The 18009-nt window shown below is 34.2% G+C and overlaps 1 protein-coding gene across 5 annotated transcripts in view; it reads right to left on the bottom strand.

Annotated features, from left to right (window-relative positions):
* Positions 1-2077: 2077 nt before the first annotated feature.
* Positions 2078-18009, bottom strand: part of LOC134233240 (uncharacterized) — a 55526-nt gene continuing 39594 nt past the window's right edge. For 2 of the 5 annotated variants that reach the window (XM_062715222.1, XM_062715226.1), the window contains 5 exons: positions 14514-14654; positions 14125-14258; positions 13879-14029; positions 7731-7916; positions 2078-2839 (listed from right to left, as the gene is read on the bottom strand). In XM_062715222.1, the coding sequence (XP_062571206.1) occupies positions 2718-2839; positions 7731-7916; positions 13879-14029; positions 14125-14258; positions 14514-14654 (734 nt within the window). In that variant the 3' untranslated portion in view covers positions 2078-2717. The remainder of the gene's footprint in view (positions 2840-7730; positions 7917-13878; positions 14030-14124; positions 14259-14513; positions 14655-18009) is intronic. The other 3 variants (XM_062715223.1, XM_062715224.1, XM_062715225.1) reach the window with 3 other exon arrangements.

Below are 18009 nucleotides of genomic sequence, written 5' to 3'. Positions count from 1 at the left end.
TTTAAATATAAATAAATACAGGAAACTTCAAGACAAAGGGAGAGAGAGAGAGAGAGAGAGAGAGAGAGAGAGAGAGATCATTACTGCAAACCCTCATTATTAGACTAGATTTTAATAATAAAGTCTGAGTTGTCCTCCCAATCCTGTACTCGAATTGTTTTCTATAAGTCTGTTGCGGATATTTTTTTCAAACAATACACTGGAAGATGTACATGTAATTTTTTCATGCCCTTTTAACGAGGCTGGGGGGTGGCAGCCATTTTTAGACTATTTCAAATCTCCTTTAAAAGGAGAGCTCCATATAAAGATATACAAAAATGATCAAATTTTAAAACTTAAATCTTTGAATGTCAAATGATAGTTGACAGCTAAAGATACTGTATCTGAAAAATAAGTTAAATCTGGTGGTTAATTCTCTTTTCTCTTCTTTTTGTCAGCAAAAATTGTAATACCAATTATTGAAATCCCTTTTCAAGCATCGACTGATGTATTTACCCAATTTATTTACCAATGGACTTTAAACACTGGTATAAAAAACTGAAGAAAATGAATACGTCATTATTCAGGTATCTTTCAACGTGGAAAATCAAAATATATAATTTATTAATTGCTTTAACAAAAAAGAATATAAAAATATGAATATAAAATACAACCCGGAGAATTAAAACCAATCGTCAAATCAATATGCTATTTTGATTGGTTGACCCGCTCATTGGTTAATCGCTAATCCTGATTAACAGCTCTGTAAAGAAATACTGAACGCGCGTTTGCACTTTGGGACCGCTACTGAATTTGGGGTTTGCTCTCTGGGTCCGCTTCGGGTTCTCTCGGGGTCAGCCCTAGGGGACCCCGAGCGAACCCGAAGTAGATCCAGAGAGCGAACCAAGGGTGCTCTCAGAGTTTGCTTTCTGTTAGGTTGTGTTCGGTCGGTACTGTAGGTCATTCATTTTTATGATGGTCTATTTCAAAGGTTTGATATGAAATATATTCATGAATGTGGTACTAAATGTATTCATTTTGTCAACATTTAAAGTCACTACACACTTAAGAAATTATTAGCAACATTACTATATATACAGGTATGTACATTATACATTGTAAATTTATATTTCGGAGTGGTTAGCGTATACGATAATTGCTTTTTGTTATGAACGAAAGGTCTTAACAACATTTTTCAAAACCGGAAACTTCGTCAAAGTGCTACACTTGTAAATATCGACAACGGAAACTTCGACAAAGTGGGACCTATTACAATTATTTTTCGATTCAAAACGCACTGAGAGAATGGCACTATCTAGTGTTTACATTTATGAGCGTATTTACAAAAGCATTGACAAAACTTCTAATAGTACACTAAGTTCACAGACTCAGGAATGTACATCAAAAACATTTTCACTTAATATTAGAGTATTGGAGAGGTCCCTGTTTTTAACTCTTGGGTCAATCCCGCGATCGCGATTTAGAATGAATTTCATTTTTGGATTTTGAACGATTTACATTTATATAGCACTTGTTTCGAACTATATGTAATCTAATTTTGCTACGTATATGGACGCTGGATGCTGACAATGGGATGAGGGATATTACAGACAGGAAAAATTCACTGAATCTCCCAAATTTATTGTCTTCAACTTAGCGAGTAAATTTTCCAAAACAATTAAGGCATACCTTTCATTATGAAAAGTTATATACATGTACATAAATAAGCTACATAACATTTATTTATGCATTGTGACGTTATTAAATGGGTCATTTAACCCATTTCCTTTTAGCATGGACCCTAGTATTTTTTTTCAAAATTTCATATCGAGAACAACTTTAATTCAAAATATGGATTTATACCATGAAACGTGTATCTGAAGATCAGAAAAAATATGTCTTTTTTTCTCTTGCACTTTGCCCATATTTTAATTATTTGCTGTTGGTTATCAAAAATATCAGTATTCTGAAAAAAATAAAAGGGCAAAGGATTTTCATAAAGCCTGTTTTTAATACCTTGGTTCTCCAAATGAAATTTTATTGTAGGAAACAAGGGCATTAGTTCGTTACTTTTTGATATTTGAAAAGGTCAGTGGTGATATCAAAAAATTATACAGTGAAACCTGTCTGATCCGACATGCACTTGGAGATGAAATTTATTTCCGAATAGACAAGATGTCGGATTAAACAGTTACAGAAACATGGAAAACAGTAAAATGGGAACAACATTTAACGTCAGAATTTACAGTGTGACGGATTAGACAGGTGTCGGATAAGTTTTTCACTGCATAAGGACAAGGCCTTCTTTTGCATAACGTGAACCTATCTCTTCGACCAGAATGTCTATAGATATCATGTGCCATACATACTGTCAATATAATGCTGAGAAAAATAACACACAATGACATTTACAAAACATTCAGGAAACAACTTAAGCAAAAAATCTTTTCGCTGTAAAACACAGAACCTACTCCCATCTCTGAGGTCCTTTTGGCTTCTTCTCCTATTTTGAATTGTTTAATGGTTTTTTGATATATCCATATGTTTCACGGAAAATGTTTAAAAAATTATCTTATGCAATTTTTAAGCCGGGGACAATATGTCGCGATGGAAAAGGGTTTATGTATTGAGGGAGATGGATATTGTCGCCCACACCAACGTGTACGATACGGCAATATGTACCATCAAAAAGGTGATTTTGGCTTATTGTGACTGAGTATGGGTACTCGAGGATAACTCTATACCTTATTGCAAAGGACGTTATTCAGCTTGATGAAACAATCAACAAAGACACAGCTAGTCTGGTTGCATTTCTGACACTGAATGAAAGATCCTCTCTGATCATCATCAACAGGAACACCTACACAATAAATGCAAAAAAGTAATATACATGTATAAGAAAAGAAACTGTTAATATCATATAATTGTATAATTCCGGATGTCATGTAAAGCATACATGCAATGAAATAATATTATATATAATTTTTTGTATCCTTAGAGTCCACCAGCAAATATAGACTATATCCTGAATATCATGCCGATTAATTGAGTTATATGTTTACCTCAATTATCTATCTTTTGTTATTATTCCTCAATATAATTAGTCTACACAAGGCGTAATCTTATTAATTCTAGTTTATCAGGGGATCGGGCCATCAAACTTCATGTTTAACGATCGTCGGCATACTTTTTAGCTCACCTGAACCAAACTTGCCACAATTCATTCTTTTGTGAAGAGGACTCAAGTTTGTTCAAATGAAGAGCCACGCCCTCATTCAAGGGGATATAATTGGGTATTAGTGAAAATTTGGTGGCTTGTTTTAAAAATCTTCTTCTCAAGAACCACTGTACCAGGAAAGAAAAATACTTATGGGGAAACAACCTCAGGTAGTGTAGATTCAAGTTTGTTCAAATCATGACCCCCGGGGATAGGACGGGGCCAAATGGCGCCCGATCAAAGTTTTACATGGAGAGATATGGATTTTTTTTTTAAATCTGAAGAAGAATAGCAAAGCCATGCTTGGTCATTCTTGGTCATTGGACTACTTTTGGATTTAACCAATTTTTACTTTTTCCTATCCACAGTTCTCAGGTGAGTGATTGTGGCCCATGGGCTTCTTGTTATCATATTCTACCTCTTTGGATACTTATTGTATTTTCCCGAAATACAGAAATTGTTTGTTGAGAGAAAACTCCCAAGAATACGAGGGGCGTTCAATAAATAATGTCATTGGGGCTCGGAGAGAAACAAAAAACGGTTTTCTATGACTATGTCTTAATGATTTAACTAAAATATTCTCCTTCAATTAAAACGCATATCCGTAACATTTTCATTCAATTTCTAATTTTTTTTCGAACACATATTTGAGTATGACCCTTCGTATACTGGAATATGGCAGATCCTTTGATTTGCTGTACAGTACCGACCGGACACATACAACCTAATAACAGAAAGCAAACCCGGAGCGGACCCCAGGCTCGCTCTCTGGGTCCGCTGCGGGTTCGCTCGGAGTTCGCTAGGGCTGACCCCGAGCGAACCCGGAGAGTACCCAAAGCGAAACCGTCGCACACCCCGAGCGAACCCGAAGCGGTCCCAGAGAGCGAACCCCCAAAACAGTAGCGGTCCCAGAGAGCGAACGCGCGTACGGTATACCATTCTTTACCGAGCTGTCAATCAGTAATAGCGATTAATCAATCAGTAATAGCGATTAACCAATCAAAATAGCATATTAATCTGTCGATTGGGATAAAAGATCGAACGTGTTAATTTTATTCAATATATATCCAAACATTGTACATACAAGCAAAACGTTAATAGTTACAGTGTAAATTTATGATGATAATTAAAAAATTATTTAATACTTATTTATTTTAATTCTCCGGGTTGTATTTTATATTTTGTTTTTTTTTTCTTATTAAAGCAATTAAAAAAATTTATATTTTAATTTTCCACGTAAAATGATACATGAATATTTACGTATTTAATTTCTTTTGTTCTTTATACCAGCATTTAAAGCCCATGGGTAAATAAATTGTGTAAATACATCAGTCAATGAGTAAAAAGGGAAATCAATAATTGGTGTTACAATTTTTACTGACAAAAAGAGGAGAGAAGAAAAATAGTTGGTCTTTGACAAATATTGTAAAATTTAATCATCTCAAGATACTAACAGTACAACAATATTTACGTGCCCATTATTCAATAATTTTATTTCAATTTTCTCCACCTACGGGTTCCTTTAAATTATTTAAAATTCACATCAAAATTATTGTTTTTTTAATTGTGCATTAAAAAATAATTACATGTACATGTACATCTTCCTGTATATTTTTGAAAAAAAAAATATTGCAGCAGGCTTATAGAAAACAACTCGAGTTCGGGATTGGGCGGACGTCTTATAGAATTTAAGAAAAAGTCATCAGGCTTTATAATTAAAATCTAGTCTAATGATCAGAGTTAATACAGTTAAGATCGTTTTTCTCTCTCTTTCTCTCCCTCCCTCTCTCTCTCTCTCTCTCTCTCTCTCTCTCTCTCTCTCTCTCTCTCTCTCTCTCTCTCTCTCTCTCTCTCTCTATTTTCTGTATCTATTTATGTTCAAGTATATTTTGAAATATTTTTTGAAAGATTACTTTTCATTTTGTTAATACGAGTGTGTGTGAAGTAGGGGAGTATATTATATTCTAAGCGGGCGGGGGGAACAATTATTATTTGTCATTTTTATTTATTTCTTTCATTCTGATTAAAATCACATTCGATCCATTATTCTGAGCGTGAAAAAGATCTGATATAATTTTTGTTTGAAAATGTCCTGTAAATATTTATTAAAAACTTTTAATGTGTAACTACTATGAATGAAATTTAAATATACCGGGTATCACGTGTACAAAAGGTTAATGAAATTTATAAATGCAATATCATAATTCACGTCTTTGGCAAAGATTTGAACTATGATTTTGCTAACCTTAAGGAATAAGAAATATAATTTTGAATTTTATATATAAAAATATAAATTTAGATTTTAATTTTATACACATGTAACGCATGAATTTGAAAGGAATTTTGTTCAGATGCTAACTTCAGTTTCACTTGTACACCATTCGATACATTTGAATTAATTCAAAACCTTTTTCTTCCTCTTCTGTGTTTGTTTTCACGATATAACTAAAGGTAATAAATCCCCAATACCCGCTTGTTAAATAACTTTCAATTCCTCGGGATCGAAATTCCGAGATCGGAGAAATCAAGGTAATCAATTATATATACATGTTAATCTACGTCGAATGTACAGTTGAATTTTGGAAAATTTATCAATGTTCTCCATAATGTCACTGTTTACATGTACAGTGTACATGTATCGATCGCCGCATAAAAAACAATGATCGATCCACAATCCCAATATTGTTTCGGAATATACAAGGGCCGGGGCATAATGGCGGCAAGATTAAAGCGGGGTCCGCTTCATGCATTCACGCAGTCCCTTAGAGAACGCGGAATGAACCCGGAGAGCACCCAAACCGAACCCAGAGCGGTCCCAAAATTTCTGAAAGCGAACCCGAAACGGACCCCGAGCGAACCCACGAAGCAAACTCGGGGTCCGCTTCGGGTTCGCTCTGGTGTAAGGTTGTTTGCGGTCGGTACTGTACTTGTTTTTTTTTTCTTTCTGATAGATGTTTTTGTAAGTTTAGAAAATGAAACTAGTCATAGGTTGAAAGATCTAGCAAATTTTGTTGTTGTGACAAAACATTTACTTTCTGGTTATCCCCAAAACTCCTTTACTCTTCATGACCTGTGGGTTTGGCCGCCGTCATGAAGACATTAAATGTAGTGTATTTCTCATTCTGTTTCATAACTCTCATAAACCTTTCAATTGTTTTGCAAAAATTGTTCTCTAGACTCCTCCCGATATTTGAACTTTCTCCCCAAATATGAATTGAAGAACAAACCCGCTAATTATAATATTATTTTATAATAAAGAAAATAGCATATAAAACTGTTTTATGCTCCTGCAATTCTTTGCCCTTCTTAGGCCTTTGCAGTTTTGTCAAGTGCATCTTATTGTAAATTTGTTTTTAGGGATTAAAGCAAAATGGATTCAAGTTTCATTATTTGTTAGAATTTCAAACAAACCTGGATAAGTACCATTTTTGATTTTCTAAAAGAATTGTTTGGATATTCCTACAAGGTGTCGTTTTCACTCATTTTTCAAAATAAAGGGTGACCTTTGAGTATTAAACTTTTTTTAACTGTAAACTTTTTATTAATAACAGTCTGAACTGTCCCCAAAATGATTTTTATCAATTTTGCTATGTGTCTTAAAGTCAATAAAACATAATCAGTGATAGTTTGTTGAAATTTTCGCAAATTTACATCGGTTGTTGAAAGTCATTGTTGTCAAGGACGGTACCCATTTTTGATGCCCATTGTTATAATTTTTGTTTATTGAAATCTACTTGATCATCTGTCTATAAAACAGGCATTGGTTACTGTAAATTTCACATATTTCAGTTAATATATTTTAGGAATATATACAAGTTTAACAGCTCCTTTAATGAAGCGTTTAATTTTACTCTTGTTTCCTGATTCTTGACCATTCATTTTTAATGCTGTGTCTCGTATAGCCCTTGTTTTCCATCTTCCCACGATGAAATAATGCGATGAAAAGTGGTCACACAAACTGTTTTCAATTTACTAAAGATTCAATAATGAGAGAAAGTCAAGCTTTATGTCATATGACTACTATGTTGTATGCCATCGAGCTAATGACATTATTTATTGAACGTCCCTCGTAGTAAACGTCACAATAGCCTGATTTACGTCACAAAATTGCTGATTAGTGATGTATCAAAGAGTTTCAGTAACTTTACATCATAAAATGAAAGTTATTTTGAGAGCAGTGTAGAATTTGAAAGTCAATGCTTATTTAAAAGGTTTTGATTGTTTCGGTATAATAAACAATTCATTGCATGAATGTTCAGGAAACACGAAGATTTATTCAGCCAAGGATATATCCTATTGTTTAATTTGATTTTCTTAGTTGAATTGTGGACAGAGGGAACACAGAGACAGACAGAAGGCTAGAAAAAATTTATTGCATCTCAATAACATTAAATTCCAGGGTCTCATAACAGGACAAAATGTGGTAAACGAATTATGTTTCAATGTATTGAACCCCAATTAGAAACATTAATAACAAGTCCCCGACTTTTATTAGATTCTAAATGAGATGAATAAGTCATTTAAAATTATTAACCTTGATCGTATCCGATATAAACTTCTTTGGCAATACCAAGCCATGATAGACCAGCTCTTGTCCTTTGCAATGCCTTACATGTCAAGGAAGCGTTCGTGGATGAAATGTTTCCATACAAGTATGTAGGCTGGGTCCATGTTTTGCACCATTTCATTGATTCTGTCCAATTCTGCTGAGCATCCATGTCTGTGTAAAAAGATAAAAACGTAAATTATGCATAGGAACGTAATTAGAGAGTAAAATGTATGAAGACATTTCTTATACTGTAATATTAAGTGAAAATGAGGTATCCATCAAATGGTATTAATTTTAAATGTATTCTCATTTTGAAAATTTAATATTTACAACATGTTGACGATATAACTCTATCCTATTTTAAATGTAATTTGGAATATAACAATGTCGCAGGTCAGAAAAAGTAAACGCTTCAAAAATGTTCTCCCTTTTTCCAAAGTAATGATCATCAAATACAGCATTTTATATATTTTAACGCACTTAATATCAGTTGATAGTTACAAAGATAGAAAAAACTTTGTTAACACTGAAGAGAAAAAAATACATTACGTGTATGAGAAGATATGTAGTTTTTAATGAAAAGATTGCAAATTCATTTTAGCTAAATTGACCATGCAATGAAAAGAGACGCAAATTACTTCCCTGTATATACATGCATGATATGACAATTGCTCCATATTTTATCAAACTTATATAATGCAGGGTTCACAATTAAGTTCATTTGTCATGTAAAGTAAATTGTTGTTTAAACAACTCAGCTATGTTAAGGAAGGTCAGAGTTCACATTCCTTGTACATCGTATTGGAAGTTTAATTGTAACGTCATTGAAATTTAACAAGCCACAAAAATTAATTAACGACATTATCATGCGTAAATCATAACTTGATTTTATTTATTTTATCGATTATCTATAAAATATTGTATAATTGCAATACTTGATAGCGATACAGTCGAGTAATAGAAGAAAGCCTTTCGTCAAATATGACGTCACCAGCCTTGACATGAAGCAGTACAAGTGATCCAGATGACTAGATTCACTGCTTTAATAATTACAAGAATGCTTGAATAAATATGATACCATTGCTAATTTTTAAACCTATTCATTTAAACTAAAAGAAAATAATTTGTTAAATAGAATGTGTACAGAACATGAATTTATTATTATCTAATTATTATCTAATATCATTGAAGCTGCACAGGGATAATGAATGTAGGGAATATCGCTAAAACGATGAGCGTATTTGTGATTTACATCAAAAGTGCAAGGGCATAGATTATTTTGTTTGAGCTGAAATTTGGAATATTTATTGTTTATATAGTGTATATTTTGAAAAGTGCTGGGAGCTGATCCTGGTCTGCATAACATTAATTTAATTTATAAGAATTTAAGGAAAGTGGAAATTTTTAGTTATTATAAGCATTTTTGGCAAAATTTTCAGTACTTCGCAATCAGCACTGACTTGAAAATTGACCCGGGGATCATTTTTTAACGTTGAATATTGAACACCGGGTGTTTTTTCTCCGTTGCAAATTGAGACCAAAAGTCGTTGAATTTGTACCCGGGGTCATTTTTCCACAGCTTTGATATCCCTGAAAACCTCAACAATTTGTTGAAAATTGACCCTGTTGAACATTGACCCCACCTCAGAGTTTAATAAATTTTTTAACTGGGAAGTTGTTTTACGGGATTTATCAGGGTCGCTATATTTATTATATCGATTTAATTTTTTTCGCTTTTCAAGAATAATAGAAATAAACCTATCATCCAGTGTATATTTGTACATTTTGATCCGTACACGATTTCAGTTATCTTCAAGCTTGACATCTTTATTTTTTCCCCGCTTCCGCGAAAGCGAAGGGACATTAAATCTCATTCGTCTGTCAGTCTGTCCGTCCGTATGTCTAGCTGCCTGTCCGTCACAAAAACTTTAACCTTGTCCATAATTTTTGATTTAGTGGAACTATGACTTTAATATTCCTGGTGACAATACCTTTCTTTGGGTACCACCAAATTTGACCTTGACCTTAGAGTTTCACCCATTTTTACACATAGATTTTTGAATATTTCTTTGGCCTTAACTTTTGAACAGTAGATACTAGAGCTTTATATTTGAAATATGTATTCTTTGTGGTAAGACCATTCATGAGATATCAACAACTTTGACCTTTTGACGTTGACCTTGGAGATTTTCGTACTTATGAAAAAAAACTTTAACCTTGACCGTAAATTTAAAGTGGTACGGACTAGGGTTTTCATACTTCAGATATATAATCCTTGTAAAAAGTCCTTTCATGGGATAACAAGAACTTTGATCTGATGACCTTGAACTTTAGCCCATTTTGAAAATCTTTAACCTAGACCATAACTTTTAAAGGGTTATCGCTAGGGCTTTCATACTTCAAATATGAAATCCCTTGACAAGTCCTTTCATACTTTGACCTTGACCTTGGAGATTGACCTACTTTTTAAAAACTTTAACTTTAACCATAACTTTCGAATGGTAAGGGCTAGGGCTTTTATACTTTACATAAGTAATATTGTGAGAAGATCTTTCATTGGATACCAAGAACTTTGACCCTTTTACCTTGGCCTTGGAGTTTGACCTACTTTTTAAAATTTGGGTACTGATATATTTGTTTTAAATTGCATTTAAGAAAAGTTAAATCTTCGCTTTGTTGCCATACGGGGTGATCATTGTTTTACAAACGCATTTTGTTCCTTTTAACTTTTGATTAAGAAGAGATAGGGCTTTCATATGCCTTGGCCTTCACGATTGACCTTATCTTTTTTTAAATCAACTTTGTTGATAATTTCTAAATGACATATAATATGGCGTTCATATTTGACATCTCACACACAAAGACACCGAAAGCGTGGGACCACAATTCTTTCAATTTGCTTGTTGACAATACTTTCTAAAATCCATAGCATCCATAAATAATGACAAAACTATGAAAGGAACATAAAACAAAACACCTGGAAATCTGGTGTCTAGTAAGTGAGCCCTATATATATTGATCATGCAGGTGGGCAGAACATGCCATCTAGTCAAATTCAGTATAAAAATTAACAAAACTAATAGCCTGAAAAATTAGAATGAAACACATTGACCAAAATGATTGTATGTTGTTGAACGTCCCTCTCGAGAATTTTTCACTCATATGGAGACGCCACCACTTGCCGGTGGAGGGCTACAAATTTTGTCCTATGCTCGGCACTCAGAGCCTTTGAGCGGTGAGGGATCTTTTTCGTGCCAGCACCTACTGCAACACGGGGCCTCGGTTTAAACGGTCTCATCCGAAGGACCGGTCTCCAAGTCCCGCAGTCGGATTCGAACCCGCGACGTAAGGATTGATTCCTTACTTCGCGACTCTAGAGCAGACGCTCTAACCACTGCGCCACGCAGGCGACGACCAAAATGAATCCAATGATAGGTTACATTTGTGAAAAAAGATTAATATAGCGACTATAGCATGTAGTAATACTGACATTACACAAGGTTGGTGAAATCCCTGTAACAAACTTATCTGTCAGTAGCCTGCCTTGGCTTACAAATTGATCGTTTTCGGAACATAACCTTGAAAATGAGATTCTTATTCTAAAACATATCATTCTTATTCGATATAATGTGATTCCTATTCGATACAATATGATTCCTATTCGATAATTTGTATTCAATAAATTGCTATTCCCACTGGAGGAAATATGACAATATGATTCCTTTATATCATAATACATGTAATCATTCTTTTCGAAAACATGCGTTTCCTATTCGATGTCATTCCTATTCGCTATTTTTTTTCATTCCTATTCGATAATTTTATTTTTCTTATTCAATAATTATTTGGTTTATGTGCAGTAAAGTTGTTGTTCGAAGACATACTAGCATCCATTTCTATTCGAAAATATGCGATTCCTATTCGATAAACTTCTTATTGCATAACTTTATCTCTCCTATACAATGTTTTTCGTATTCTTTTTCAATAATTGTGTTCTGGGAAATATGACAAAACTAGAACTGGTGGTAAAGTCAATTAAATAGGAATGACATGTTAAGATGATCATTGAATATAAATTATTTTATTATCGAATAGAAATGACAAAATTATCGGTTAAAGGTGATGAATTCACGAACAGAAATAACATTTTTTTCGCAAAGAATAACAACTAATCAAATAGGAATCATATATTATCGAACAGGAATGACATGATTTAGAAAAAAGAAAAGCAAAATTTTCGAATAAGAATAACAAAAAGTATAATACTGCAACGTTTTTACTCGCTATACCATAAACAGGTGATGGAGGAATATTTCCTTACAAATAAGGGAAGTTCACTTTGGAAAAGATGAAAAAGAAATCATTTCTTTTCTTTATACAATATAGTTTCAGTTGACCTTCATCTTCCATAGTCAGTAAAACTTCCAAACATGAAATAATTGTGGTATATTCAGTGGTGTCTTTAATTTTAAGTTTACTGAGATATATCGAGTCTAAATGTTGAGTTGAACTCCATAGCAAGTGTTTTCTTCTTGTCATGTAAAGTTTTTTTTTTCAAAAACATATTCTGATTCTGCTTCATAGAAATATTAAAACAGGTCGGCAAATAAAGTAGCACAATTAGTGCCCATTAGAATTCCAAGTTTTGAAGGAAGCATTGGTCTCCGAAAACTGCAAAAACTGTGTCGATAAGGAACTCCACCTTCGTTTTGATATCAACTTCAGGATACTTTTGGGTAGAATCAGGGTGATTTTTAACAAAGTGATTTCCGTTTATGACCTATCACAAGATACAGAAATTCCGAGTTCCATTTTTATTGAGAAAGCAGTTGTTCCACAAAAATCCACAAAATGGATGATCATCCCCCTTCTTCCATCCTCTACTTAACAAAATAAATATGTATTGTGGTGTTCGTTCTTGAACAGTTTGATGAACTATGCGAAAAAGATCACTAAACCTTTTATTTTGAAAAAAAAAAATCCGTTTTTTAAGTTGGACATTATAATTTATTAATGTTGTGCATAAATGAATAAGTATTAAAACGTACGTGCATCATGCGTTAAACTCTTACCATTTCCCAAATACTAATGTTAAGAATTTTAAGATTAGAATAAATGATGTGTTGTTAGCCAAAAGCAAATATATAAATAAACAAATTTCTACACTAAATTATATATTGTGTAACTATGTATACTGATATTCATGATTTACATATACAAATGCACTTCTTTTTAAATAAATTGCTAATTAAAAAAAAAAATCAGATATGAAAAAAAAAAATTGACAAGAAAAAAAAAGTAAGGAAAATTTGTCGATTGTCCAAACTAGAAGTCCAAACCCGAAAATCCTATTTCGGGGGGTGGGGGTGGGTGGGGGTGTTAGCATCCAATTACTTTTTTCAAGCACCACCACTTTCTCTTTTTTCTTTGACTACACTGTCATGTGCCTGTTGAAGGGGGAGGGGGCTAAACCAATGTCACTTTCTTCAATGCCTATATTATGTCTATTTTTGCAAAAATGGGGGGGAGGGGGCTAATCATCTCAAGCCCCCCCCCCCCCCCCCGGTCCCGACGCCTATGGCTTACGTAAATCACAGTTTTGAAAACCAAGTCATAAATTTGTGTTTTTATCCTTTTGAATTTAGAACCGGTTTCATGATCAAATTTCCACGACTCGGGTCAGTTTTCAAAAAACTAGGGTCCAAATTCAACACCTTTGGTCTCAGTATTCAACGTTGAAAAATGACCCCCGGGTCAATTTTCAACCCGGGTCAAAATTCAACGTTACACCGGATTTAACAAAGCTAATAAACATCTACGGACGCATGGTACCATCTCTGGTGTTTCCATGAATCGATGTTTTTTTTTATTGTCTTGACATATTTAGTTATCGTATTCTTTGCTAAATTAATGAAAATGATTACTGTTATTATTTTCAGATTACATGTACATTTCTAGCAAAACGTTTAATATATATGTAACAGCATTTGTCGCATGCAATAAAAAAAATGTTCATCATAGAGATTAAAAATCATTGATTGAGCTACGCAAAAAGAATTCTAAAGGCACTGCACTAAAAAATAGAATTGAATCATCTGCTTCATCCAAAAGCAATGTATACAAGTACATGTACCTATCTCGTTGTATGGGTTTCTGTAAATATTTAATCTCCATGCTCCACCACAAATCTGATTGGCATCTCCACTGCATTTCATGTTGCATTCGCTCTCTGGCTTTCTGTTCCTTGTTCTAAGAACATCTCCACAAAAACATTCTCGTCGGAACTATCAAATAATTGTAAAATGAAATATAATGCACGTATATCATAGATTTATTTACTGTTAAATGAGTCAATTTAACATGCAAAAAATAAAGTTACCGCAACACCGTAAAATTTTGTATTCTTCTTTGAGCAATAGTTTCTGCATCGTTCTACAGTCATCAATTCTTCAGAAATAATGTAATTTGATAGAACTCTTTCCCGTTGGTCTTCAAAACAACCTAAATATCCTACTTAAGACAGAGAAAACCAAAATAAGAATAATTTACAATCAAAACACGTTCCTACCCGTTACACATCGTAATTTGGGGAATAATTTATACATATTTGTATTTTGCATAAAAGGTGTACTGACAAAATATATATACAGTAAAATCTTTGTAAATTAATTTGTCCAAATATCCTTACATTATTTGTTATGCTATTCCTTATTTCAGAATAATTCCTAACACTTTTTTGTATGTATATATATATATTCAATAATATACCTTTCTCTTCACATACAGCGTGATTTAATTCGGAACAGGCAAAAGAAACAGAAAACGTCTTTGTCATGCCGCAGTTTATTGCAAGACAAGCAGATTTCTTGTCGGATTCAGTTACTGTCAAATTTAGCGAAAACGCCGCATCTAAATAAATATTCATAATTATAAGTATGCATGAAGATGCATGTATATTTTGATATTTCTGTATACAAAGTAAAAGTTCTTTCAATATTTCTTTACGAATTAATTTTCTTCTGATTAAAATTTTCAACCTAAAGTAAGCTAAGAATTAGGATATAACCAGTCAAAAAATGGAGTGATTACAGACGGAACATACATGTACTTAGAATGATTAAAACACAAGCAAAACTTGTACATGTCACACAGCACACGGGAATCTAAAACTCTGATGAATATTTATAAAAAAAATAAATGTATTAGATCAATTGTGAGCGTCGAGCTCAGAAAGGATACCCTTACTCCCATATGATTATAATGACAAAGTCAATTAAAGCGGTAGCGGATAAGAGATAGGTACTTGACAGACGGACGTAAAGACAGATAGATATAGAGTCAGATGGACGTAGAGAGAGACGGACGTAGAGAAAGACGAGCGTAAATATAAACAGATGTAGAGACACACAGTGTAGACACAAAATACTGTAGATACAAACGGATGTAAAGACAGAGGGAAGTAGAGGCTGACAGATGTACATATGTATAAACAGACGTAGAGACATAAATAGAGACAGACGTAGAGAAAGCTAGACGTAGTGGCAAACATACGTAAATATAGACAGACATAAAAACAGAAGGACGTAAAGACAGACGGACATGGCGACAAACGGACAAACGTAGAGGCAGATGGATGTGGGGAAAGACCGACGTGATACAGTCGGTGTTACACCGAAACTTTCTGTTTTTAAATAAGAAAGCCCAAAGTTTCCAACAAAGTTTATTTTGTATTCCCGTGTAACACTTTACACACAGGACCCGACTGAGTAACTAAATGAACACACAAATTCTACGCTAAATATTAAGAACTGCCCAACCTACATACTGCCAATCACTGCTAAATTAACCCGTTAATTGTGAACACTATGAATTCTGCATTTTCTCATGGCCAGCACTTCGGACATTCAATCTCCCTGAGACTCGGGTGATAAAAGTCAGCAATGCTGATACAAGAGCTAAATTTCCCAGCCAAATCTTAATGAGCGGTCAAGACCTTATCACATAAACAGATCACTGCAGTCTGTAGCTTAGAGCAATTACTACAAATCAACAAGATTAAGATAATATAAATCAAGCATTAATTATACAAACAATTTCACACAAAATTTCACTTTAACTCCTCCCTTCCAAAGATAAAAATTTAACTGTCAATAGTTGAATATTTTCCAATTTCATAATTCTGTATATAGCAACATTAAATTTAACCAGTCACTAAATTCACTTTAGCCAGTCCAAATAAGTATTAAACAGTTAATAGCATTTAATCATCAAAAGAATAATATAAATCCAAAATGAATTTCACTGTAAATCCAAACTGAATGCAATTGAATTTTATGAATATAAAATTTTCACAAAAATTGCCCATAATTCACAAACACATTTCACTTTTCAGATTCTTGATAATCCGTCTGCATTTGTGTTTTTGCTTCCTCTCTTATATCTAACTTCAAAGGTGTACGATTGTAGTGCGAGGGCCCAACGCAACAGTCTCTGATTTTTATTCTTCAAGCGATGCAACCAAGTTAGTGGATTGTGATCTGTTTCTACGTAAAACTTCCTCCCCTCTAGGTAATACGAAAACGATCCGATGGCCCAAACGATAGCTAATAATTCCTTCTCTATTGTTGAATAGTTTTTTTTCCCTTGGAAGTAATTTCTTACTAAGGTAAGCAACTGGGTGATCACCATCTGGCAACTGTTGGCTCAGGACAGCCCCAATTGCGTTATTACTCGCATCTATTTGTAGTACAAACGGTAAATTGAAGTTCGGATTGACCAAAACAGGAGCTGTCATCAGGGCCTCCTTCAGTTTCTTGAATGACTGCACTTCCCTCTCCGTCCATTTTAATTCTGCGGGTTGACTTTTTCTCAGTAGATCAGTCAGTGGTACAGTTATGTCTGCATAATTTCTTATATACTGGCGATAGTATCCAGTTAGCCCCAAGAATGATCATAATTCTTTCTTTGTCAAGGGAAGCGGAAAATCCTCCATGGCCTTCAATTTCCGAGGGTCTGGTCGAATTGATCCCCCTCCAACTATATGTCCCAAACAGATGATTTCTGTTGCTCCCAACTTACATTTTGATGGTCTGATGGTAAGATTGGCCTCATGAATACGCTGAAGCAGCTCTGTTACATGTTTGATATGGTCTTCCGACGTCTGACTGTAAACAATTATGTCATCAAAGTACGCAACAGTATTTTGAGTTCCATCTAAAATACGATCCATAAGTCTTACATGTATGAATGATGCTGGAGACGTCTTCATACCAAACGGCATCACTGTAAACTCGAAAAGGCCAAATGGGGTGATGAAGGCGGATTTCTCGCGTGTTTCCTTTGCCAGAGGAATTGCCAGTAGCCTTTTGTTAGATCAAATCTACTCAAATATTTTGCACTTCCAATTTTCTCAAATATTTCACTCATGCGTGTAATGGGATAAGGGTCCGTGAGAGTTATTTCATTCAATTTTCTATAATCAACACATATTCTAATTGTCCCATCAGGCTTGTTGACAAGGACAATTGGTGAGGCCCACGGACTTTTGGATGGTGTAATAAGTCCTTGTTCTAACATTTCATTCAAAGACTCTTTCACTACCTGTTTCTTCGCTTCCGGTATCCTGTAAGGTCTCTGAGTAATTGGATTCTCAGACGTTGTTCTGATTGTATGTGAGATAACATCACACTTTCCCGGCTTTGATGTGAAAATTCTTGAAAATTTCTGACAAACATCCCTTAAACTCTGTCTCTGTACTTGTGTCAGCCCATGTCCAAAGACAAGATCTGAAATGGTTTCTGTGGTGTCGTTAGGAAATTGCTGTTCAATTTCAATTTCATTTTCTGTTGCTGCCAGTAATGTAGCCCGGTTATAAGGACGAAGTAAATTGATATGGTAAGTAACAAGTCCACGTCGTCCTCCAACATTGATTTTATAGTTAACATCATTTACCTTGTTAACCACGCGAAACGGTCCTTTCCACTGAGCGGACATCTTGCCAGGTTCGGTCGGGAGTAAAACGAGTACATCATCACCAGGACGCAAAGTCTTTTTGGATGCTGAGCGATCATACCAATCTTTGATTTTTCGACTGCCTCATTTCCAAGTTGTTTTGCACGAGTTGTGTCACATCAGCCAGTTTGTTTCGGATGTTGACGACATGATCTATCTCTGATGTTTTTATTTCCTCCTCACCAGTCATGAAGCTCTTTAAAACACTAAGAGGACCACGTACTGGCCATCCGTACAACAGGTCAAATGGTGA

The sequence above is a fragment of the Saccostrea cucullata genome, unplaced genomic scaffold (genome assembly GCF_032062105.1).
Source record: "Saccostrea cucullata isolate Sc308-1 unplaced genomic scaffold, CSIRO_AGI_Scuc_v1 ctg2375, whole genome shotgun sequence".
NCBI classification, from domain to species: Eukaryota; Metazoa; Mollusca; class Bivalvia; order Ostreida; family Ostreidae; genus Saccostrea; species Saccostrea cuccullata.
This window is presented reverse-complemented; position numbering and strand designations above follow the sequence as displayed.